Source organism: Bos taurus, chromosome 22 (genome assembly GCF_002263795.3).
Source record: "Bos taurus isolate L1 Dominette 01449 registration number 42190680 breed Hereford chromosome 22, ARS-UCD2.0, whole genome shotgun sequence".
Classification (NCBI taxonomy): domain Eukaryota; kingdom Metazoa; phylum Chordata; class Mammalia; order Artiodactyla; family Bovidae; genus Bos; species Bos taurus.
This window is the reverse complement of record NC_037349.1, coordinates 58327751-58352095: the sequence shown is the minus strand read 5'-3', so window position 1 is coordinate 58352095 and position 24345 is coordinate 58327751. Positions and strand designations below refer to the sequence as shown.

General features: G+C 61.2%; 1 protein-coding gene and 1 non-coding gene across 3 annotated transcripts in view; both read left to right on the top strand.

Annotated features, from left to right (window-relative positions):
• FBLN2 (fibulin 2) overlaps positions 1 to 23107 on the top strand; it is a 69266-nt gene extending 46159 nt beyond the window's left edge. The window contains exons 4-18 of one of the 2 annotated variants that reach the window (XM_002697131.6): positions 1362 to 1491; positions 2753 to 2933; positions 3675 to 3884; positions 4463 to 4576; positions 5262 to 5363; positions 7383 to 7523; positions 11704 to 11838; positions 13943 to 14080; positions 14539 to 14682; positions 14797 to 14925; positions 15261 to 15386; positions 17112 to 17228; positions 17888 to 18016; positions 19936 to 20059; positions 22258 to 23107. In XM_002697131.6, coding sequence (XP_002697177.1) covers positions 1362 to 1491; positions 2753 to 2933; positions 3675 to 3884; positions 4463 to 4576; positions 5262 to 5363; positions 7383 to 7523; positions 11704 to 11838; positions 13943 to 14080; positions 14539 to 14682; positions 14797 to 14925; positions 15261 to 15386; positions 17112 to 17228; positions 17888 to 18016; positions 19936 to 20059; positions 22258 to 22615 — 2278 coding nt within the window. In that variant the 3' untranslated portion in view covers positions 22616 to 23107. The remainder of the gene's footprint in view (positions 1 to 1361; positions 1492 to 2752; positions 2934 to 3674; positions 3885 to 4462; positions 4577 to 5261; positions 5364 to 7382; positions 7524 to 11703; positions 11839 to 13942; positions 14081 to 14538; positions 14683 to 14796; positions 14926 to 15260; positions 15387 to 17111; positions 17229 to 17887; positions 18017 to 19935; positions 20060 to 22257) is intronic. The other variant, XM_015459704.3, reaches the window with a different exon arrangement.
• On the top strand, positions 20924 to 20996 carry TRNAC-GCA (transfer RNA cysteine (anticodon GCA)). Its single transcript has one exon. It is a non-coding gene; the product is annotated as a tRNA-Cys (tRNA).
• Positions 23108 to 24345: the final 1238 nt, after the last annotated feature.

The window sequence follows — 24345 nt, the reverse complement described above, 5'->3', positions numbered from 1 at the left end:
GAGCCCGCTGCACACGTCAGGTGCCCGCCCCGTGTCCCCAGCCCCGGACCCTGCGCTGCCCCGGGAGCCCTCTGCACACGTCAGGTGCCCGCGGGCGCTCTCCAGGTGTGGGAGCTCCCGACTGGCCCTGACAGCCAGCCCACCGTGCAGACTAAGCGGCTGACTGGTCAGAAGTGGGCAGCTGGGAGCGGGTGACGGACCCGCCGGCAGCCGGGAACAGCCGGCTGCTTCTCTGACCAGGTGCTGCTCTGGGCCCTGCTCGGCTCTGAGCCTTGATCGCTCCTTCTGACACTGTTCTCAGGAAAGGAAGCTTTTTACCCACGCCCTCCCTGTGCCAGGCCCAGGGGACGTCCTCTCAGACACACACCCCCTCTATTCCTGGGACGCACCATCTCATCCAGCCTGCTCCTCTTTCTACATAAGGTTCAGAGAGGGCGTATGGTTCACCCCAAGCCACACAGCTCGTTGGACATTGGGCTGTGTTAGATCCCGTGCTTCCTACTGTCCCAGTGGCTCAGACGGTAAAGAATCTGCCTGCTCTTCTGACTAACACACGCACTTCCCTGCTGTCCACCCACCATGCCTCTGCTGCGTGCTGAGCCGCTCAGTCATGTCCCACTGTGTGTGACCCCACGGACTGTAGTAGCCCATCTCGCTTCTCTGTCCATGGGATTCTCCAGGCAAGAATACTGGAGTGGGTTGCCATGCCCTCCTCCAGGGGATCTCCCCGACCCAGGGGTCGAACCCAGGTCTCTTACCTCTCTTGCATTGGCAGGCGGGTACTTTAACCACTGAGCCACCTGGAAAGCCCTCTGTTAGAAATATGCAAATTCTAGCCTCATCCCTTGGCTTTCGGGCTGCCTAGGAGTTAGGGCGTGCAGTATTCATGAGTCGTGAACCTAGCAGTCTAGTGCTTGCTTGTATCCCTCCTGTGATGGGAACCTCACTACTTCATAGGTAGCCATTTCTGTCACCGGGTGGCCCTTGCTGGGACACGGCCTTCCTCTAGTGAGGCTGAAGCCTGACTTTTCACCCCCCCGTCTTGGGTTCTGGTCTGTCGGCTCTCTCACGCCTATGGTTACTGGAGGCAGGACCAGGGACCCTGACCCGCACTGGTCAGGGACGCCGAGCCCGGAGCCCTGTGGGGCCCAGGCCTGAGTCATCCTGGTTAGGCTGAGAACAGAGCTCATCTCGCTCGGTGGGGACGTGCCGTCTGGCTGCTGCCCCGGTGCCAGCAGGGACCCCGCCCGCGGTGGAGCTCGGCGGGGCTTTCCTTCCCTGAGCCGAGCGTCCTCCGCTGGGAAAGCGGGGGCCCTGGAGGACGGGGTGCTCGGTGGGGCTGAGGCGCGGCTCTGTTGCAGGACGGCCCAGAAGCAGTGCTGCGTGTCCTACTTGAAGGAGAAGAGCTGCATGGCCGGCGTGTTGGGCGCCAAGGAGGGCGAGGCCTGCGGGGACGAGGACAGCGACACCTGCGGCGTCTCCCTGTACAAGGCAAGCTGCCCGGGGGCGCGCGGCCCGAGCCTGCAAGTCCTTGAGGGCAGAGGGAGCGGGCAGGCTGTGGGGCTCACTCCTGGGGGCGGCCCTGCACCTACAAAGGAGACACCGCCAGTTACCCTTGGACCCATTCATTCGGGAATATGGACGGAACACCAGTGTGTGTCGGGCCCTGTGTCATGTGTTAACAACACGGAAATGGCTCACACGAGACCCCCTGCCCTCACAGGGCTTTCTTTTTCTTTTCTGGTCCGTGTGTGGCTGCTCTAAGCCAGTGGCTTTGCTGGCTAGATCTAGGATGGCCGTCACTTGGGACAATGTTTCTCTGCTCCGTGTGGTCCCACTGTCCAGCGGGCTAGCTTGGGCTTGTTCAGGTAGTGGCTGGGCAGGTCTCCAACACAGGAAGCAGAGGTGTGTGAGGCCTTTTGTGGCCAGAAGACCACCCCGTCAATTCTGTCTCCTCCTGTTGGCTGAAGCGAGTCATGAGGCACAATCAAGAGACTGGGAAACGAACCCTCTCTTTCAGTGGAGAATCAGCACTATCACACTGTGAAGACAGGAGACAGTGAAGAGTGAACAACCGGGGCTTTTATTGCAATCCGTCTGCCACAGTAGTTTAAACAAATTAAAGGCTTTGATTTTGGAGGCAGGCAGGCTGGCACAGTGAATCTAAAAATATCTTTGAGCACCTAAGTTTCTGTATTTCTGCTTGATCTTTTTTAGCTTGTAATTTCCAACTTTAAGGTCACCTCATGACACAGGATAGCTGCTAGAGCTCCAGCCATCACATCTGTTCCAGAAAGGAGGAAGTAGGAATGTAAAGAGATGTGTTTTCAAGTTGAGTTAACCCCAGTTAGGAGCTCTCCTGAAAGCTTTACCCAGCGACTCCTATCTCTAACTTCAAGGGGCCATGGGAAGTGCTATCTTTTAGGCAGCCAGAATAGAATTGGAGTCTGCTGGCAAATATGGGGGCAGTTAATGGGCGTGGACAGGGGTTAACTTGTAGTTCTTTTCATAAGAAGTCATTTATGAATTATTCAAAAACACTTGCACTAGCTGAGCCAGACACAGGACGTGGGGACAGGTGGCACGTCTGTCTCTGGATAGCACGTCCTGGGCAGAAGAAACAAGAGGAGGGTGAAATCAGCCCCTCCTCTGAGCCTGGGGGCCTGGAGTGAGCCCCGTGGGCCCTCAGGCCGTGTGGAAGGCAGGTGGGGAAGGCCTGTGGGCTGGGCAGCGACTATCCGTTTCTCTCCAGCAATGTTGTGACTGCTGCGGCCTGGGGCTCCGCGTGCGGGCTGAGGGCCAGTCGTGCGAGTCCAACCCCAACCTTGGCTACCCCTGCAACCACGTCATGCTCTCCTGCTGTGAGGGCGAAGACCCCCTCATTGTGCCTGAGGTCCGCCGGCCTCCAGAGCCTGAGGCCGTACCACGGAGAGGTGGGTGCTGCTCCCCAAGCCAGGCGTGGGGGCTAGTGGGTGACAGGGGACAGCTGCTGGGGCTTCTAGACAGGGCTGGTGCCCTCTGGCCTTCTGTGGGGACCTTGGTCACCTTCCCAAGGTCCGGTCTGGACAGAGTTCTGCGGCTTCCGATGATAGACTCCTATTATTTTCAAGATGGTGGTCTCATTTGCTTTTCTATGTAACCATCCATTCTGCACAACTGCGAACCACTCATCTCCCTCTGCTCTCTGCCCACCCACCCTCCAATTTGCTTTTTCACCTATACATCCATACTTCTTCCTCCCCATCCACTCATCCATTTCAACCAGCCCCCGCCAATCCTGGTCCATCTTTCTACCACTCATTCCCTCATCCTCTCATCCACCCACCCTTCCATCCATCCACTGAGCCAAACACTGACCTCTCCATCAGCCTGTTCATCTCCCTGCTCATCCACCTACCCATCCATCTGCCCACCCACCCACCCCTCCATCCATCACATCCACCCACCCACTCCTCCATCCATTCATCCATCCATCCATCCATCCGTCCACCCACCCCTCCATCCATCCACCCCTCCGTCCACCCGCCCCTCCATCCTACATCATGCTGTCTCAGCTGAGCACATGGAATGTTCTGGGGAGGACCTGATCAGATTTCCTGAGGGCCTGTGGTGTGGTCTCAGCCACTCGTTGGGGCCAGCCTGGCTCTCATCATGAGCATGGACCCCCGCCCCAGTTTCAGAGGCAGAGTTAGCGAGCCGGGAGGCCCTGTCGCTGGGCACGGAGACTGAGCTGCCCAACAGCCTGCCGGGCGACGACCAGGACGAGTGCCTGCTCCTGCCGGGGGAGCTGTGCCAGCACCTGTGCATCAACACCGTGGGCTCCTACCGCTGCGCCTGCTTCCCCGGCTTCTCGCTGCAGGATGACGGCCGCACCTGCCGCCCAGGTGAGGCCGGTGGTGGGGGCGGGGCTGGCCCTGCCAGCAGGGCCTGGTGGTCCTGGGATGGGGGTTAGTCCTGCCCCTTCCGCCATGCACAGGTAGGAACCCACAGTTGCCAGGGGTCCCAAGCGATCGGTTTGTGAGCCCAGGCAGATGGCTCCCTCCTGGAGCTCCATCTACAGGGGAGCCCCAGCACCCCGAGCTGGGTTCAAGCTCAGGGCCAGGACCTGGTCCATAGAGGAGGCCCCCATGTCCCCACACTGTGTCCCCAGCACTGGGCCCGTGGAGGTCAGGCCCCAGCACCCTGTCCAGGAGGACTTTCTCCCTGCCAGCTTCCAGGGTAGAGTCATCTGAGTCTAGAGACCCTTTCCCCTCCCTGCCCCCAACTCTGATCAGCTGCGAGATGGATCTTGCCTGAAATGTGTTCCTCCCTGAGCCTCCGTTTCCTCTGCCTTGGGGTTGGGGGTGCGGGGTGTGTGTGTGAAATGACCCTTCCCCACTTGAGTGCCCCGAGTGACACCTGTAAGGGCCTGAGGTTGACTGCAGACTGAGACCCCCTCGCTTGTCTGCCCTGTCTGTGACAGAAGGCGCCCCCCCCAAGCCAGAGGCCGCCGAAGAGTCTGCACAGAGGCCCGAGTCTGCCCAGGTGGCCCCCAACACCATCGCGCTGCCCGTGCCACAGCCCAACACCTGCCAAGGTAAACCCGGGCGCGGGCAGGCGGGGAGCCCTCAGGGGCTGGGCATGAGCAAGGTGGCCCTGCCAAGGGGTGCTTCTGCTCGGGGAGGTTGGCTGAATTCTCTGTCTGCGCTGTGAGAGGTGAGCTGGGGGACACGGCCTGGGACGAGCGTGTGTGGCCCCTGGACGGCCCGTCAGCTGCCTTTAGGCTCAGTTTCTGTAAAACCGAGGGCGTAGAATCCCCACCTGCCCAGGCACCGTACAGCCTGGATTCAGCGACACAGGGGAAGTTCTCTGCATCCTCCCCTCCTCCCTCCCCATCTCCTTCTCCCCGGCATCCCTGGTACTTGAGGGAGGGGTGGGTGATGGTGGCAGAGCCCAGACCCCAGCAGGGATTGAGCAGGGAGGGAGACCTTGTGGAAAGGGTTGGGACTGGGGTTCCCCGGCCCGGCCCCTCCGCATGTAGGCTGGAGCCGGGGGTGCTGGGCCGGCTGGTCTCCTGGCAGACAGTAAGGAGTCTCTGCAGCACAGGAGAGCCGGGCTCAATCCCTGGGTCGGGAAGATCCCCTGGAGGAGGGCACGGCAACGCACTCCGGTAGCCTTGCCTGGAGAATCCCAGGGACAGAGGAGCCTGGTGGGGCCGCAGTCCGTGGGGTCGCGAAGAGTCAGACCCGACTGAGCGGCTAACGCGCCCACTCTCCTGGCAGACAACGGGCCCTGCAAGCAAGTCTGTAGGGTCGTCGGGGACACGGCCATGTGCTCCTGCTTCCCTGGCTACGCCATCATGGCGGACGGCGTCTCATGTGAAGGTGAGTCCCCGCCGCCTACCTGAGCGGGCCGGCACGGGGGAGGCGGTCCAGGGCTGGGCCCCGCTGTGCAGAGAGCGGGGAGCAGGTGCGGCTGCCGCGACCGCTGGTGGCACGGGGAGCGGCTGAGACCACTGCCTCACCACATGCCAGGGGTGCGTGTAGCCCCGGCACCCCCTGGAGCGGGCCTTCCCAAACCTGAGTGTGCAGCCGGTGCCCTGGGGGCCTGGGAACACGCCGATCCTATGATTGCCACCTGGCCCCAGAGATCCGACCCAGTAGGTGTGGGGAGGGGCCCGAGGCCCCCCTGGGCCCCGCTCTGACCGCCTCTGTCCCTGAGGGTCACCCCGCGTGAGTGGCCTGTCTTGGCTTGTGACCGCCTTGCCCTGTAATGGTGAGCACTCCAGACTCTGAATCCAGCAATCCGAGTTCGTATCTCGGTGGGACCTTTCTGTTAGCCCTGCTGGTGGCTCAGACGGTAAAGAAACTGCCTGCAACGCAAGAGACTTGGGTTTGATCGCTGGGTCGGAAAGATCCCCTGTAGGAAAGCACGGCAACCCACTCCAGTATTCTTGCCTGGAGAATCCCCATGGGCAGAGGCGCCTGGCCGGCTACAGTCCCTGGGGTCGCAAAGAGTTGGACACGACTGAGTGCCTAACACGCCTCCTCTCGCTCACAGCCCCTGTTCCAGCCATGGGTGAAGCCAGGACAGCAGGCAGTGCCCTCCGCTGGCTGCCTTGGGGAGCCAGGCCGGGGCGGGGGTGGCCCAGGTTGGGGACCTGCTCTCAGAAACCACGGAGGGGTGTGGGTGTCGGTGACGCTGCCTTCACAAAGGGGCTGGAAAGGGTCTGGAAGCGCGTCCCTTTCTCACCTGTGAGCCCGCTCAGTCTGGGTCTCGTCCCAGGGGAGGGGTCTGCCCTGCGGGCCGGGCCCGCCCTCTGTGAGGCGGGGTCATCAGGGCATGGTGCCCACAGCGAGCATCACCTGGAGCCCCTCCATGTCTGGAGGCGGTGTGGGCGCAGAGCGAGCCAATGGTGTCGGAGATGCTTTAGTTCACGTTCAGGAGCCATGACGCTGGTGGGGGTCCTGGGGGGTTACGTCTGTCTGGGAAAGACCCCCATCCCTGTCAGCAGCCAAAACCTGCCTCCGGCCGCTTGCCCGAGACCGTTCTGGTGTAGGCGGAAACCATCCTTATGCTCAGCAAGGGCAGGAGACTTGCCCAGGGTGCACAGCACGGCGGTGCCTGGAAAGCCTTTCTCTCAGATGGTGGGGACCAAGCTGGCTCTGCTCCCCGTCTTCCGGGACCTGTGTCTTTCCTGGGCCCATGTCCCTGCTCCTCCAGGCCCCCGCTTCTCTCTGCAGGGCCCCCAGCGGTGAAGGCTGTGGTGTCCAGGTCAGGGGGTGCATGCGAGGGTGTTCCGTGGGTGCAGTCTGCCCTGCAGGGGAGTCCTGCTGGGCTCCATCCTGTTTAAAATCATCCACCAGGTGACCAACAGTGACGGCTCAAGAATCATTTTCAAGTGTCCAGATTTCAGGTTTTTCTCGGATCGTTATAATATCCGAGCCTGCAGCCCCGCTTCCCCTTTGGACAGAGCACAGGCTCAGCAGTGCCCACGGAGCCCCCTTGGCCCCTGCTCCTGTGGGTGTCCCCAGCCTGGCCCCCTACGCGCTCAGATTTACAGCCCCCAGCATCTGTGCCTCCCCTGGCCGCCTGTGGAGCTGGAGTGTCTCCGGAGCATGGGTGGGGGACAGCCTCTCGTCCCGCCCGCTGTGTTACCCCAGGCAGGCTGTCTGCCCTCTCTGAGCTTCACCTGGCCACCTGTCCTTACCAGAGCTTCTGCTCCCTCATCTTTTGACCGCACAAACTCAGACTTGGGCCCAAAGCCCAGAGGGACCGCTGATGGATGGGCCGAGAGGCCCCGGGCAGCTCCCTGCCCCTCTGGGCCTCAGTTTCCCATCTGTCACTGGAGGCCACACCTCTCTAACGGCCCTTCTGTTTCTCCTCCTGCGACTTATCACTAGACCAAGACGAGTGCCTGCTTGGCACTCACGATTGTAACCGGCGACAGTTCTGTGTGAACACCTTGGGATCCTTCTACTGTGTCAACCACACAGTGCTCTGTGCTGAGGGCTTTATCCTCAACATGCACAGGAAATGCGTGGGTAAGCCTGAGCCCCGCCCACCGCCACGCCCCCCGCTCTGCTCCACGCTGCCGCAGCCACGTGCCAAAGGGCCCGACCTTTGCATGTGAGCCCTCAGCACGGCCACCACGCTCCATGTCCTGCCCTGCTTCTCCACTGACCCCCGGGGAAGCCGCTCTCCCCAGGGATGGGCCTGAGTCAGAGCTGGAACCGAGGCGTGACCTGGCTGCTCACTGAAGAGGGGGCATTGAGACGCGTGGGCAGCAGGACAGGATGTGTGGGGCTTGGGGGCAGGGAGGCCGGGCTTCAGAGCAGGACCGCCAGGTCTTGAGCTTCCTCTTGGGCCTCTGTTTCATCTGTGAGAAGGGGGTGCTCAGAGCACTGCTCCCCCTTTGGTGATTATGTGACATGTGCGTGGCATACCCAGAATGCCAGGCACAGTGAGCATGTGACCTCAGCTGCTGAGGTTGTACTTCAGTGGGGCCAAAGTCCCTTCCAAGGCAAATGGATGGAGCTGGGGTCCGGATGGTCCAGGGTTGTATACCCCAGCTGGGTGTTCATTTGCTGTGTGACCCTGAGCCATGGCTGCCTGGGCAGCTGGTCTTCCATGGCTGGAGGGGGGCATCTGAGGTTTTCTCGGAGGAAACATCATGGACCTGACCAGAGAGGGACCCAGGGTAGCGGGGCATGGGGCAGACTGGGAAATGCTATGGCAGGGGCACAGGCCGAGGGGGAGGCCGTTCCAGCCGGCGGCGTCTGGACACCCTCCCTGGAGAAGGCGGCATTGGCACGGGTCTCCAGGGACGGCAGGGACGCCGGAGATGAGGAGGGCACGCGGGGAGGAAGAGCCGCGGCAGGAAGCACATGGAGGTGGGAACGGCTTGCGCCCAGACGCCCCCGCCTGTTGTCTCTGTGCTTGAGGACCATGCCCACCTTGGGCATGTCCTTTGCCTCACCCACCACCGCTGGGCAGCTGTGTGGCCACTGCAGACATGTTTGCCCCCCGGTCCCCGGTCGTGGGCACAACATGAGCCCTGCAGAGCCTGCTTGTCGGCAGCTCCTCCCGTCTGGGTCGTGTCTGTGTGTGTGTCTGGGAGGATGGTCCGCGGGGCCTGCCAGCGCCCTCCCAGGATGTGGTATGCACGTTTTCCTGGTGGTCTGGACAGATGACTTTGTTCTCAAAGGGGTTGCCCGGGGGCTGGAAAACGGGTTTTGGGATTAAAGAACAGAGGTGCCTCCATTCAGCAAGGTTTATGGTCGTTCGTTCAGTCTTTCCCTCCATGTCATCCTGCCTGGACCCCGGTCTCCTCTTCATCCTTGTTCCACGCACATGTTCATCTCGTCCGTGAGCACTCACTCATTCTTTGCATCACTTGTCTGTCCACAAACGTGTCTTCTGTGGTGCGTTTGTAAGCTCCAGGCGTGTTCTGTTAACCTCGGCTGGTGAGACGGGAGATGGGTGCCTGGGTGAGGAGTGTGGTCTCTGCAGCCAGACGGCCAGGGTTCAAGCCCTGGCTCTGCCACTTTCTACTTGTAGGATCCAGGACCAGTCGTTTAATCTCTCTAAGACTCAAGTTTCTTCACCTGTGAAAAGAGAAACAGCATCCACCTCCAAGGGTCACTGTGCTGCTTAGATGAGTCTGTGTAAACAACTTGCTAGAGTTTGATGTCATACTAATGATTCAACAAATGTGTTATACTGAGGCAGCCTGTATAGGTAGTGAGCTCCCCATCACTGGAGGTATGTAAGCCAGAGTGGGACAGGACTGAGTGGTGCCGAGTCCAGAGGACTTTAGACAGGCTGGTGACCTCTGTGGGGGCACCCCTGTGCTTTTCTGTTGGCCTGTTGTGCCCTGTCCTTTGAGGACTGGCGCGGGCCCTGGGGAAGAGTGTTCCAGGTGGGCCGGGCTTTGGGAAGATGGGAGTCTTGGCTCTGCGGCCCACTCTGCGGGGGTGAGGAGAGGGCTGGGCACTCCAGGCTCTGTTCTTGTTGCCACGTGCAGGCCGTGGGACTTTGGTCCGGTCACATCCCCTCAGTGAGACCTACTTCCTTAGCTGGGAAGGAGTGTTCAGGGTCATGGAAGGGCATTTCCTCTAAGCCAGCGCTCTGCACCCTTTTCCGCACCAGGGACTGGCTTTGTGGAGACAGGGTTTCCACGGGGAGGAGGGGGACGGCTCGGGCGGTAACGCGAGTGATGGGGAACGGCAGCGGAGTGGTGCCCGCTTGCCTATGGCGCACCTTCTGCTGCGTGGCCTGGCTTCTAACAGCCCGCAGACCAGTGTGGTTGGGGGCCCCTTCTCTAAATCACCGGATCCCTAGTGAGCCGTGCAGTCAGTGGCGTCTGCTGTCGTCCCTCAGCATGCTTCCTCCCAGGCTCCGGAGCAGGGTGGGGACTTGGGATGGGGGAGCTCCTGACCCACGACATTTCTGGGGTCCTGAGAAAGTGTCAGTCCAGCCTGTAAATCAGAAGTCTCTATCTCGCAGAGCCAAGCCTTTCTTGGAAACTGTGGGTCCAGAATCCCCTTTTCTTCTCCCTCATCCCCACCAACCAGGCTTGGCTCGGCTTATACACCAGTCGGCTCACCTGGGACTTTGGGAGCATTTTTTTTCTGGTGGCTCAGAAAATAAAGAATCCACCGGCGATGCAGGAGACATGGTTTCGATCCCTGAGTCAGGAAGATCCCCTGGAGACGGGAAAGGCTACCCACTGCAGTATTCTGGCCTGGACAATCCCATGGACCGAGGAGCCTGGTGGGCTACAGTCCATGGGGTCGCAGAGTCAGACACGGCCGAGTGACTAACACACACATGCCCCACAGCCCGGTACCCCTCCTCTCCACCTTGTCCCCGTCCTGCTTGTAGGATCAGCTCTGATCTCAGTGTCCCCCAGAGCAACCCTGACATTCCAGCCCCCGAGCAGGTGGTGCTTCTGAGACCGTGCCGCCTTCCTCCCCAGTGTCTCCACCCGCCTGTCCCCTCTCCCCTGCCAGCTCGGGGGGCCCCCACGCGGCTAGGCCACCTGGGCTCAGCACAGAATAGGTGCTGGTTGAGGTGTGTCCAGGGAATGAAGGAATCAGCAAGGACTGCTGCGTCTCCGCGGCCGGGTGGGGTCGGCAGGCGCTGTCCTCCGCGCGTGCTTAGCTCCCGCCTGTGGGACGTCTGCGTTGATCACCGCTCTGAGTCCCCTAGGCCGCCCCCCCCGGGGCTGCTTCTCCCTCCTTTACGGGACGTCTCCCCACTGCCTGCTCCCACCAGGCGTCCGTCCTAGGCCTCTTCTGTGCCTGTCCTGTCCCCGAGCTGACCTTAGCATCCACCAGTCCCAGCTTCACTAAGACCCGTTCTGTGAACTCCAAGGCAGGACCCCGGCTGGCCCTTGACCCTCAAACTCAGTGTCACCTCCAGGGCTCCCAGCCTTCCTCTGTGAGCCTGCTCCCCTCAGCTGGCCCCATCCTCAGCTGCCCAGCTGCTTGGCCAAGAAGCTTTGGCAAGACCCCTTGGCTTCTTTTTTCTTCTCTCCTTCATCTCATTCATCATAGATCTGTTGCTTTGACTTTCACATTGTTTTCAGAACGTGACTGCGTCTCCTCACCTCCGTGGATGGCAGCCTCAGCCCCTTCATCTCCTATTCTATGAACCCCTCATTCCTGGAGTGTTCACTCTCCACCAGGGGCCCCTGTTACAAACAAGTCAGTCCACTCTCCTCCTCTGCTGGAACCCTCGATGGCTCCCGCCTCCCCCCGCGTCTCCTGATCACCTCTTCCCACACCACACCATCTGGACCCTACCCTGAACCTGCCCCCTCTGCCTGGGATGTGTGTTTGGCTCGTCCTGGGTCTCTTCAGATGATTGCTCAAGTGCCCTCTGCCCTGATGACCCTTCGTGCCCCATACTCCTGGTCTCCTCCATCCCACTGTTTCTTCCATAAGACTCCAGACCACCCTCCCTCTTAGGTCTGTCTGTGGGGCATCCTCTTCTGAGTGTGCCCCATGGCAGGGCTCCTGTCTGTCTAGTTCACCGGTGCCCTGGGGCCAAGCACAGTGCTGCTGGCACCAGGCAAGTGCTCCATAAATCTTTGTTGAATGGGTGGTGGCACAGAGCCTGCTGCTGTCTGGCAGGCGAGCACCTTGAGGGCGGGACTGGTTGGCTGCTGCCGTCCCCAGGACCACCCCGCAGCCCCTGACGGCCTGGCCCTCCCCGCAGACATCAACGAGTGCGTGACAGACCTGCACACGTGCAGCCGCCGCGAGCACTGCGTGAACACGGTGGGCTCCTTCCACTGCTACAAGGCTCTGACCTGCGAGCCGGGCTACAGGCTCGAGGATGGCGAGTGTACAGGTGAGGAGGGCTGGCTGCAGGCCCTGCCCCGCCCCTCACCCTGCCCCGCCGCCCCGCCCTTACCCTGCCCCGCCCCTCACCCTGCCCCGCCGCCCCGCCCCCTTACCCTGCCCCGCCCCTCCCCTCACCCCGCCCCTCACACGTCCAGCCCCGCCCACTTACCCTGCCCTGCCCCAACCCCTTAGCTTGCTCTGCCCCGCCCCTTACCCTGCTCTGCCCCGCCCCTCACCATGCTCCGCCCCACCCTTCACCCTGTCCCGCCCCTTCGCCTCGCGCCCCGCCCCCTCACCCTGCCCTCACCCCTTACCCTGCTCTGCCCCCCCACCCCCCCCTCACCCTGCTCCGCCCAGCCCCTCGCCAAGCTCCGCTCCACCCCCTCACCCTTCTCGCCGCCTCCCCCACGGGCCGCTCAGAGCTTGCTCCCTCAAGAAAGTTCCAAGCTCCAGGGTTTCTGGCCCGTTAAGAGACCCCACAGACGATGGTGTTTGGGGGCAGAGGTGGCCTCCAAACTGGTGGCGGGGGGGAGGGGCGAGGTAAACGTGTCTGGGTCATGTTAGTCTTTTCATGCCTCCGTTCCCACAGAAGGGTCGTTTCTGTCCTTTTTAACCAGAAGATTCTAACCTCAGAAGAGAGAAGTTCTGCTGAGCCATTTCAACAGCTGCTTCCCCGGCTTCGTTTATGGGCCCGGCAGGGTTCTGGGTGGTGGGGGTGCTGCGGGGGCGTGTTTCTCTGTCTGGTCTGTTGACCAGGGAGGCAGGGGCTCACAGGCACACCAGGATGGCAGGGCTAAGGCTGGGTTTTGCTTTAGTTGGGGGTTCAAAGAGGCCAGCCCCCTGTGGGGGTGATGCCGAGGCAGGGACCTACAGAATGTAGAGCCCCTGGGAAGGGTGCCAGCCCTTAGGGGAGAGGGGAGGAGGGGGCCTTGGTGCAAGGAGCAGAGGGCAGTCTTGGCTGGCGGCACACTGCCAGTGCAAGGAGGCTGCTGGGTTGGCAGGCCCAGGCAGGCAAGGGCTTGGGAGTCTGTTTCACACATGATCGGTGACAGTTTATTTAAATGTCCAGAAGAATGTCACCCAGGAGGTGAGACCCAGAGCAGTGCTCCATTGTTGCAAGCTCAGAAAATTTTGATGGGAACCAACTCTGAGGTTGGGCATCAGCTCAGGGAAGTGGCTGAACACACTCTGTGCCAGGCCCTGAGCTGGGCTCAGAGCAGGGGTGAAATGAGCTGAGAGGAGAGGAGCCCAGACCCCTTATTGCACACCTGTGTACACCCACGCACGCCCAGGGCACACGCACACCAATGGCGAGCCCCCTTTAGAGAACCCTGACCCCTGGGGAGCGGTCCTGGCTCCCTGGACACCCAGCACCCCTGGCCGTCTGCTCCCAGGGCATCCTCCTTAGACCAGAGTGGCCAGGCAGAGGCTGTGTCCTCAGGCTTCTGGGGGTCGTTGGAGGGGGTCCTCGAACCCAGCATGGGCCCCCTAGAGACAGGACTGCTGTGGAAACCAGAGGGGGTGGACGGATGGACAACAGACAGACACACGAGGTGGGCCTGGCCGTCAGGAGGCTGATGAAGTCTCGGCCGTCCCACGAGCCCCGCGTGTCGCCTTTTGACTCCGTCCTCGGCTTCCTCATCTGGGGAAAGAGCCCGACGTGCCTGTTGCGGGGTGGGGGGGACACAGGCCGGCACTTTGTAAACTGTGGGTCTGGCAGCGGGGGCGGGATGGGGCGGGGCGGGGGTGGGCCGTGACCCGCTGGGGCCGCATGGCAGGTGGGGACAGTGGAGACACGCAGGTCTGGCGGCTCCATCCTTGGAAGCTCCAAGCCCGGCGGCCCAGGAGCAGCGCTGAACTGTGCCTGTGCCTCAGCTTCCCCCATGCGGGAGGGGGCTCGTCTTGGCCCCGGCCCTGGGTTCCCACGCGCACTGAGTAAAGACGTACATCTCAGAGTGCGCGGCAGTGAGAGGGGTGACATCACCATCACTGCTGCACGGGCCACGGCGGTGCCCCACAATGCAGGAGACCTTTGTAACATCAAGGTTGTGGCAGGGGTGTGCGGGTGCGTGCCCGCCAGCCGCTGACCCCCGGCCCTGTCTCTGTGGCAGATGTGGACGAGTGTGAGCTGGGCACGCACAACTGCCAGGCGGGCGCCGTGTGCCACAACACCAAGGGCTCCTTTTACTGCCAGGCTCGGCAGCGCTGCCTGGAAGGCTTCCTGCAGGACCCCGAGGGCAACTGCGTGGGTGAGCGGGGTCTGCCCGGCTGTGTCTGCCGGCCCGGGGTGGGGGGGGGGTGTGGTCTTCAGGGAGGGTGCTTGGGGGAATGGGCTCTGAGGGCTTTAGAGATCGGGGCGGCCTGGGTGGCTGCCCTTCCCTCCCCCAGCCTCCGTGTTCCCTGTCAATGTCAGTGCCTGGGCCCCGGAGGCCTTTGCAGACAGAAGCTCCCATTACCCTGAGCTGTCTGATCATGGCTGAGTTGCTTCTTCTCTAGTCTGTTTCCCCCATCTGTGGGACTGGGCTGGATGAAGGTGCATCACATCTGTTTTGACCTGGTCAACAGTGCCCAGCTTCTGGGAGGGAACACCCTTGGGTCCTGGGACACAGGCACTGGGGGGGTCTGACCTTCCGGCCCTGACCTGGGCTGGCCTGGGGCCCCAGGAGGGGCTGCACCCGGCTCCCTGTCACCTGCACCCCCTCCACAGACATCAATGAGTGCACATCTCTCTCCGAGCCGTGTCGGCCCGGCTTCAGCTGCATCAACACGGTGGGCTCCTACACGTGCCAGCGGAATCCGGTGATCTGTGGGCGCGGCTACCACGCCAGCCAGGACGGGACCAAGTGTGTGGGTGAGGCCTGCCGCTCCCCCCACAGCCTCCGCCCTCCTGGGGGCCCTGGGCGTGGCAGCTCCTGCAGGGGGTAGAGCTCGGGCCTCAGCGTGCCCTGCTGGCCTCCCCCTGCAGACGTGAACGAGTGTGAGACGGGTGTGCACCGCTGCGGCGAGGGCCAGGTGTGCCACAACCTCCCCGGCTCCTACCGCTGTGACTGCAAGCCTGGCTTCCAGCGGGACGCCTTCGGCCGCACCTGCATTGGTAGGTGGGGCTGGTGGCTGGGACGTGCCCCCAGCAGTGCCCGCCTGCCCCAGGCCCCAGCCAGCCTTGCTCTGACCACCTGCCTGGCCCTCTCTGGGCGTGTCTGCCCAGATGAGGCTCCCCTCACGGTTCCTGTTGCCCTCGTTTCTTGCTTTTCGGCTGTGTCTGTCCGTGCGTCCCTCCGTCTCCCTACAGTGCCCCGGCTGCTTCCTGCTCTGATCCTTCCTCCCCCTCGCTCCTTTGGGTCCCTGGGTCCCTCCTCTGCCCGGGGTTGGGGTGGGGGCTGGCATCCAGGCCCCTCTGCCCTCCTGAGCCCCCGCACCTGCCGCCTGCAGATGTGAACGAGTGCTGGACGTCACCCACACGTCTCTGCCAGCACACGTGCGAGAACACGCTGGGCTCCTACCGCTGTTCCTGCGCCTCCGGCTTCCTGCTGGCGGCCGACGGCAAGCACTGTGAAGGTATGGCGGCCCCCCACCCACCCTCGGCTGCCCGCCGCTTCCTGCAGGAACCCCCGTCTCAGAGCGGGGGCCGGCTGTGCTGTCTGCACGCCCAGAGGTGGGAGTTTCCCCGTGTGCAGGGCTGGCAGCCCAGCTTCTGCCCCTTGGTAGGCTCTGGTCCCGGTCACCACTGCGGTGCCCTGGGGTCTGGGGAGGGAGCCAAGTGAGCGAGACAGGAGACAGGCCCGCGGCCCCGCAGCACCCCATTGATGCCACCCGGCCATGTGCTGTGCAAGCGGACCAGTCACGGTTTTCCAGATCCCAGCATCCCAGATATTTATCACGCATAAATCCTGCTGGGTTTTACATGTTCCTGGTAGGTTTAAACTTAAAAGAACACGCTACGGGGTGCCCCGGGGCTGACAGAGAGGACCTGTGAGGGGCTGTCCCAGGTCTGCTGGGACTGGGGTAGGGGAGGCGGAGGTCCCAGGCTGCTCAGTGCAGGGGGAGGGGTCGAGGGGGTGAAGGGGTTGTGGGGTCTCCAGCCTCCCCTAGCTGGCGCCGTCTCTCCCGGCACCTTCCCCAGAGGTGTCCTCCTTCCTTCCCTACTGGGGAGGTGAGTTTGCTGAGACCCGCAGGCAGGCCAGGCCCCTCCGTCTGATTGCCTGGCCTGGCTAAAGAGCCGGCCTCCCTGGGACAAGTCCAGCCCAGGGGCAGCGGAGCGTCGCCAGGCTTGGCTCCGTCGCACGGCACTCGGATGGGCTCCCCAGACAGACCCTGTGGCTGCCGTTCAGTCACTGGTGCTCCCGTCACCATTGAGCCCCTCCGCCGGGCCAGGTGGGCACAGAGCTCTGGGGCCGGGCCATTCTGCCTTCACCCACCCCTCGTCCCTACCTCGCCCACTTCTCGGGCTGCACGGTAGACGCGAGGTAGGAACCAGCGTGGCCTCGGAGCCTGGTAGAGGAGACCAGGCACTTATGCATTCGTTAGTGCCTTCAGTCATTCCGTGTGAAAGCGGTGTGTGCGGAGAGGCCGTGAGCGTCACGGGTCAGGCGGCGGCCCCAAGGGCGTGTGCGATGTCAGCCCCACCCCACCGCGGCTCACCCTGCTCATACCCCAGCACCCCATGCTCATGCACAGGGCCACCCTCAGCTGCTCTGTACCTCATCAGCTCCAGAGGGTGGGGGTGTTTGTCTGTCTTGTTTGGGGCCGTGTCTACAAGCTGGGCACAGACCCGGCGCTTGTCAGAGCTCAGCAGGTCTCGGCTGGCATGAACGAGAGACAAGTCCCTTCCTGCACAGAGCTCGGGGTCCAGCCAGTGCTCCCCTCACTGTCCTCCACTCGCTCCCTCCCCGTCCGCCGCAGACCGGCTCTTGCTTCTCCCCCAGCCCCGTGAAGGGGGTTGAGGGCAGGTCCCTGTCAGCACCTCAGGTGACATTCTCAGAGCCACCTGCCCAAGCTGCCATGGACCTGCATTGGACCAGCATCTAGTTCCCCACGGGGGATCTACGCACCACTGTGGTGCCTCCTCCAGGCAGCAGGCCAGCATTCCACCACTCCCGCCTCTGCCTCGCCACATGTCCCCGGCTGACCCCTTGCCTTTTTCTGGACCTCGGGTTCCCCATCAGCCCCAGGCGGAGGCTGGACCCGATGGTCTCTCGAGAGAAGGCTCCACATGAGCGAGACCTCGGTCCCGGCTCTGGTCTGGGCGGGCTCCTCCGTGACCTTCGGCCGGTCTGTGCGCAGATGTGAACGAGTGTGAGGCCCAGCGCTGCAGCCAGGAGTGCGCCAACATCTACGGCTCCTACCAGTGCTACTGCCGGCAGGGCTACCAGCTGGCCGAGGACGGGCACACCTGCACAGGTACCACCTCCCCTGGCCCGCCCGGGGCCCCCGCCCGGAGGCACTGCCCCGTGTGCCAGGCTCGAGAGCCCCCGCCGCGGTGAGGGGATGCTCCGGACACACAGAGGCCTCAGCGTCGGAGCGGCGGTCCCATCCCTGCCGCGCGGCTTCCTGGCACCTGGACAGGGGCTCCCCAAGTCTGACTTCAGGCGCCTTCCCTGCAAAGCAGAGATGATGGTCGTGACCTCAGCGGGGTGAAGGTTTAAGTTACATAGTTGACCTTGAACCCTGCAGGGCTCAGGGCCTCCCCGCCCCTGGAGTCACGTGTAACTTTACAGCTCGCCCTCTGTATCCGTGGTTCCACATGTGTTACTGGCCCGAGGGTGGATCCCACAGTAATTTTTGAAAAAGGTCCCTATGCATGTGGATGCACGCAGCCCAAACCCGTGTCATCAGGGGTCAGCTGTGCCTCGTCCAGGCCACGTCTGGTACCTGATGGGCCCTCAGCCGGCCGCAGCAAGCCCGGAGCGGCCCGGGCATGTGGGCCCGGTGTGGCCACGGGCGGCTCTGTCCTCTCTCAGCCCCGTTGTCCTCATCTGTGAGAAGGGCCCCCAGGCTCCCTGGCCGGGGCAGGGACGGGGTGACCGGGGGTTCCTGAGGGCTGACCCTCTCTCTGGCAGACATTGACGAGTGCGCCCAGGGTGCTAGCATCCTCTGTACCTTCCGCTGCATCAATGTGCCGGGGAGCTACCAGTGCACGTGCCCGGAGCGCGGCTACACCATGACGGCCAACGGCAGGTCCTGCAAGGGTGAGTGCGGAGTCCGCGCCGGCGGGGCCTTGGGCAGCCCCCAAGCAGGCGCAGGAAGCCTTTCACAGCCTGCCGTGTGCCCGGAGCCATGACACCGAGCACGTGAGCCCAGAACGGCCAATGCCGCTGGTGGCCAGGTTCACCGGGGCCCACGCCTGGGATGAGGAACGTGGCGGTTTTTCTGCTGCTTGACCCAGCTTAGAGTCTTGGAGGCTTGGACTCCACTCTGGGCCCTGTCCTGTGAGTGCGACAGGGATCCTGGGGAGCGGTCCCGAAGGTGGGAGACCTCCCCAGAGAGGATCCCACAGAAGAGGAACCCAGGGCTGGCCAGGGCTTCCTGGCTGCAGAGTTCTTACTGTTATTACTGTTTTAATATTCAGTTCAGTTCAGTCGCTCAGTCGTGTCTGACTCTTTGTGACCCCATGAACCGCAGCATGCCAGGCCTCCCTGACCATCACCAACTCCTAAAGTCCACCCAAACCCGTGTCCATCGAGTTGGTGATGCCATCCAACCATCTCATCCTCTGTCATCCCCTTCTCTTCCTGCCCGCAATCTTGCCCAGCATCAGGGTCTTTTCCAATGAGTCAGCTCTTTGCATCAGGTGGCCAAAGTACTGGAGTTTCAGTTTCAACATCAGTCCTTCCAATGAACCCCTAGGACTGATCTCCTTTAGGATGGACTGGCTGGATCTCCTTGCAGTCCAAGGGACTCTCAAGAGTCTTCTCCAACACCACAGTTCAAAAGCATCAATTCTTCAGCGCTCAGCTTTCTTTAGAGTCCAAATCTCACATTCATATGTGACCACTGGAAAAACCATAGCCTTGACTAGACGGACCTTTGCCGACAAAGTAATGTCTCTTTTCAATATGCTGTCTAGGTTGGTCATAACTTTCCTTCCAAAGAGTAAGCGTCTTTTAATTTCATGGCTGCAATCACCATCTGCAGTGATTTTTGGAGCCTCCCCCCCCCCCCCCCGCAAAAAAAGTCAGCCACTGTTTCCACTGTTTTCCCATCTATTTGCCATGAAGTGATGGGACCAGATGCCATGATGTTAGTTTTCTGCATGTTGATCTTTAAGCCAGCTTTTTCACTCTCCTTTTTCACTTTCATCAAGAGTCTCTTTAGTTCTTCTTCACTTTCTGCCATAAGGGTGGGGTCATCTCTGTATCTGAGGTTATTGATATTTCTCCCAGCAACCTTGATTCCAGCTTGTGTTTCTTCCAGCCCAGCGTTTCTCATGATGTACTCTGCATAGAAGTTAAATAAGCAGGGTGACCATATACAGCCAAATAAGCAGGGTGACCATATACAGCCTTGACATACTCCTTTTCCTATTTGGAACCAGTCTGTTGTTCCATGTCCAGTTCTAACTGTTGCTTCCTGACCTGCATACAGGTTTCTCAAGAGGCAGGTCAGGTGGTCTGGTATTCCCATCTCTTTCAGAATTTTCCACAGTTTATTACTAATTTTAATTAAAAAAAAATAACCATTCTAGATTCTGTAAAAGGCAAGGATCCCACCCGCTCTAAACAGCCAGGTGGGAATGATGACTTCATGTGCCTAGAGCGTGGTTTCACTCTGGAGGCTGAGGCCGTGTCTGCCTGATGGCGGAACCCAGAGGGGCGTCTCAAAGCTCAGACGCTGCAGTGACTTTGGCTCTTGAAGGTGCTTCAGGCTGGACACCTGTGTCCGTTCAGATTGTCTCCCCCTGAGCCTTCCTCCCCGGTGCCAGCCCCACAGCAGAGGCTCCGGGCCCTGACTGCTGTCCAGAGTGGATGAGGTGGGGACGTGTGAGCTGTGCACCCACAGGACCAGCTGCTCCGAGACCCAGGCCCCCAGGGCGGGCTGGGGGTGCTGGGACGAGGGTCTCCAGACCGGGGCCCCCGTAAACCCGCCCATCACCCTCTGTTCCCCACAGACCTGGACGAGTGCGCGCTGGGCACCCACAACTGCTCCGAGGCCGAGACCTGCCATAACATCCAGGGTGGCTTCCGCTGCCTGCGCTTCGACTGCCCTCCGAACTACGTCCGAGTCTCTGAAACGTGAGTCGTCCCCCTGCCCCAGCCTTGGGCCCGGGCACCCTGCACCAGTCCCGCGCTGCCCGGGGCAGAGGCCAGGTGGCCAGTGCGCCTGCCTTCGCCACCTCCTGGTCTTCCCAGGCCCCCTGTCCGGGGTGTGGTCTGACTGACCATAAATGGTGCAAAAAAAAGCACCTTGCAGGAAGTTTGGAGCAGAGAGAATGAAAGAAAGAAGACTCTCACACACACATAAAAAAAACCTCCATCTCTCTCTCAAACATGCACATGCTCATTTTCTGTTGTGTAACGAGTTTTTCCCAACACGTAGCATCTTAACAAGTATGACAAGTAGTTACCGTCCTCCCCGGTGTTTGGAGGGTCATGACCAAGGAGCAGCTGAGCTGGGTGGTTCTGCTCCGGGCCCCGTGGGACCACGTCCACTGGAGGCTTGCCTGGGCTTCAGGATCCCGCTGCCCACTCATGGCTCTGGGAGGGAGGCCCCAGCGCCTCACCACCTCGGCCTCTCGGTGGGGCCAGAGCTCCCCAGCCCGGGTCACTGAGAAGGCAGTGACCTTCTCAGTGATGGGTCACAGTGATGGAGACCCTCGTCCGAGCCCCCCCAGCCCGCCCTGGGGGCCTGGGTCTCGGAGCAGACGGTCCTTCGTGACCCAGGCTACTCCTAAAACCGCCGTATCGTCACTTCTACCACTGGCCACACAGTCCAGCGCTGTGGATGAGGGTGGGCAGGGGTCACCTGGGAGGTGACCCACACGCTGTGACCGTGGGAGGGGCGTGGGGGCTGTCTCACAGGCTGGTGACCACATTCTCTCGTGATGCTTCTTGGCATTTTGCCGTTTTTCCTGTCTTCTTACTAAAGAAGACAGGGCTTCCCTGGTGGCTCAGATGGTAAAGCGTCTGCCTGCAATGCAGGAGACCCAGGTTCGATCCCTGGGTCAGGAAGATCCCCTGGAGAAGGAAATGGCCACCCACTCCAGCATTCTTGCCTGGAGAATCCCATGGTCAGAGGAGCCTGATAGGTTACAATCCATGGGGTCACAAAGAGTTGGACATGACTAAGCGACTTCACTTTCACTTTTCTTACTAAACACACGTTTCCATAAGTGCTTGCCAGAGTGTCCGGCATCCGTCCTCTGCACGGTGCTGCCACGCGGACGTGCTCGGGTGTTCCGAGCTTGCTTTCTCTGCTTTGCAGCCTCTTTTGCCTCTGCACGCATGGCCCGCCTCAGGCGGCCCTTCCTGGCACGTACGCGCCCGTGGTGCGCGGTTTACTCCTGGCTGCCCTACTGACCCTGTGCCGTGCTCTCTAATACACAGTGCTGGGCGGCTCAGTGTGCAGATGTGGTGGGGTGTTTACATGAGTGTGTCGAGTGGCCAGTGGCCTCCCTTCCCTGGGTCTCAGCTGCTCTGCCTGCCACACGGGTGATGGTAGCGCCAACCCCAGGGAGGGTGAGAACACGTGATGAGCGAGAACAGGTCATGAGTTTACACAGGGCGTGACGTGGCCTGGTCCTGCCTGCTGTGGTGCCCCCGTTTGGGAACTCTGCTCAGAGCATCCTCTAGAACTGCGGAGCCCTGGTGCCCCTGGTGGAAGCACTGAGCTTCAAGACGGGGGTTTAGTGATGGAGGAGACAGAGTCTCATTGCGCCAGGAAGAGACCAGATTATTGCTGAGCTTGGAAATCGAGTCAGGGGTCCCATGGGGTTTGGTGGTCACCCTGTAGTGTGGCTGGGCTCCCCGGCCTCCTCTGGGGCAGGCGTGACTCAGAGCTCTCTGATACTCGGAGAGGGACAAGGGCAGGCCATCAGTGGGGGAAACGGCTCAGAAGGAGAGTCAATTACGGGAGAAAAGGGAATCTGAGAAACAATTAGAGTAATAGAAACACCATGGCCAGGGAATCCATGCAAATAGTGTGGGAAGGAAAAAAACTAGGGGTAGGGAGGTAAGAATGAAGGCAGACAGGAAGGAGCGCGGGGACCAGACGCTGTGGGCACTGTGCCGCGCGCTGCCTGGGTTATAACTTCACCAATGACACCGCGTGGCTGTTAACCCATCCTGCAGACGGGAAAGCTGAGGTCCGACGGGGGTCAGGTGACCCAGCTCAGGCTGCTGGGGGCTGCCGAGGGCGGAGCTGCGGGTGGAGGCTGGGTGGGAGCTGCGAGCAGGAGCCTCCCTCGGTTGACGCCCCCGCGTGCGCCCCGCAGGAAATGCGAGCGCGCCCTGTGCCACGACTTCCTGGAGTGCCAGAACGCGCCCGCGCGCATCACGCACTACCGGCTCAACTTCCAGACCGGGCTGCTGGTGCCCGCGCACATCTTCCGCATCAGCCCGGTGCCCGCCTTCGCCGGCGACACCATCGCGCTGACCATCACCAAGGGCAACGAGGAGGGCTACTTCGGCACGCGCCGCCTGAACGCCTACACGGGCGTGGTCTTCCTGCAGCGCACCGTGCGCGAGCCGCGCGACTTCGCGCTGGACGTGGAGATGAAGCTCTGGCGGCAGGGCTCCGTCACCACCTTCCTGGCCAAGATGCACATTTTCTTCACCGCCTTTGCCCTGTGAGGCGGCGCCCACCGTGGACAGCGCGTGGAGCCCGGGTTCCCCCGCTGGTCCGGCGCCCTGGCCGCGCACCCGCCTCCACGCTCCCGCCGGCCGCGTGGGGGACTGGCGCTGTGGCCGGTTTCCTCCGACCCTGTAAATTAATTATTTGCTGACTTCCTTCCTCGCGTTCTGGCCTCTCCTGGGCCCGGGACGGAGCTGTGAGGGCAGTTCCAGGCCATCGCTGGTGCCCCGTGGAAGGGGTCGGAGGATCGGAGGCTGGACATGGCAACCAAGACCGGAAAGAGCGACCAGTCGGAGCTTTGGACTCAACTGCGTGACCCGTCCCCAACGATGATATTGTGTTTCATGTTACACTGTGATTAGCTCTTTACTTTTTTTTAAGATCATTTTTGTGTTTTTGTGTAATTATAAAAGTAGCACATGTATATTGCAAATATATATATATTCAAATAGTCCCAAAGGGTTATAAAGTAAAAAAGTGAAAAAAGAAAACCTGCTTCCTTTTGTGAAGTGCTTGGGATGGTGTTCCCCAGTGTCTGCGGTCCCCAGCCTTCCCTCGCCTCCCGTTGGAAGGATGGCAGCGGGAACACGCCCACTTCTGCCTCTGCTTCTCTTCCTGCCCCGTTGCCTGGTCCCCCCTTTCCTTCGCCCAGTGTGGCCCTCACCTGGCTTGTCACCTTGGACATCACCCAGGAACCGGACATCTGTGTATAGTATTGGGACTTCCCCGGTGGTGATGGTGGTAAAGAGCCTGCCTGCCTGTGCAGGAGATGTAAGAGATGTGGGTTTGACCCCTGGTTCAGGAAGATCCCCTGGAGGACGGCATGGCAGCCCACTCCAGTATTTTTGCCTGGAGAATGCCATGGACAGAGGAGCCTGGCGGGCTGCAGTCCATGGGGTCGCCCAGAGTTGGGCATGACTTCGCGTCCACGCACGCATGGACGTGTTACCTGTTTGACCTCTCAACCTGCCACTGTTCGCACCTTACAATGAATGTGTGTGGGACTGTTGAGCAGAGAAATTAGCTAACGATTAGGCAAGTCCAGTTTCTCTCTCAGGCCAGCCACTTTCCATTGGTGTCTTCCATCCTTCAGAAGCTGTAGCTCAGTGTCCGCACGTATCTGGCTGTTATCACTGGCTTTATAGCCTCACCGGCGGTGCCAGGGCTACGTGGACACATGGCAGGAGTCGCCTGCAGAATGAGACTGAGGCTGGGGTCCCAGCTGTCATTAGCGATTCGTCCACTGCATCGTCTCTCGTGTGACCACGTGTCCGCCGGGGTCCCCAGCCTCCATTCCACCTTGTCAGACTCCAGAGGCAGGCGTGAGCTCTCAGACGTCTGGCGTGATGGAGCTGAGAGATGACGTCGTCTCTTTCTCCAAGTCCCGAGATGGTCATGTGGTGCTGGGCAAACGTAATACCGCCTTTCCCTCTTGTATAACAATTCTTCCTTTCCCCTTGGCTGCGACTCCCTTTCTGTTTGTACCCTGATTCTTCACCTCTACAGTGGACATCGCATTTGGCCATGGTGCTGGTCTAGACCGAAGGCAGCAGTGCCCGTCCAGCAAGCGCTTCCCCCAGTCCACTCTGCCCCCCAGGTAGGGTTGCAGACACAGAGCCAGGGGTCATCCCTACCAGCGGGCGACACGGCTGCAGCCACCGTCCGCCTTGGTCTTGCCAGAGGGGTTGAAGGCAAGGCCCTTTGGAATTCTGCCACCGGGGTTTTAAGG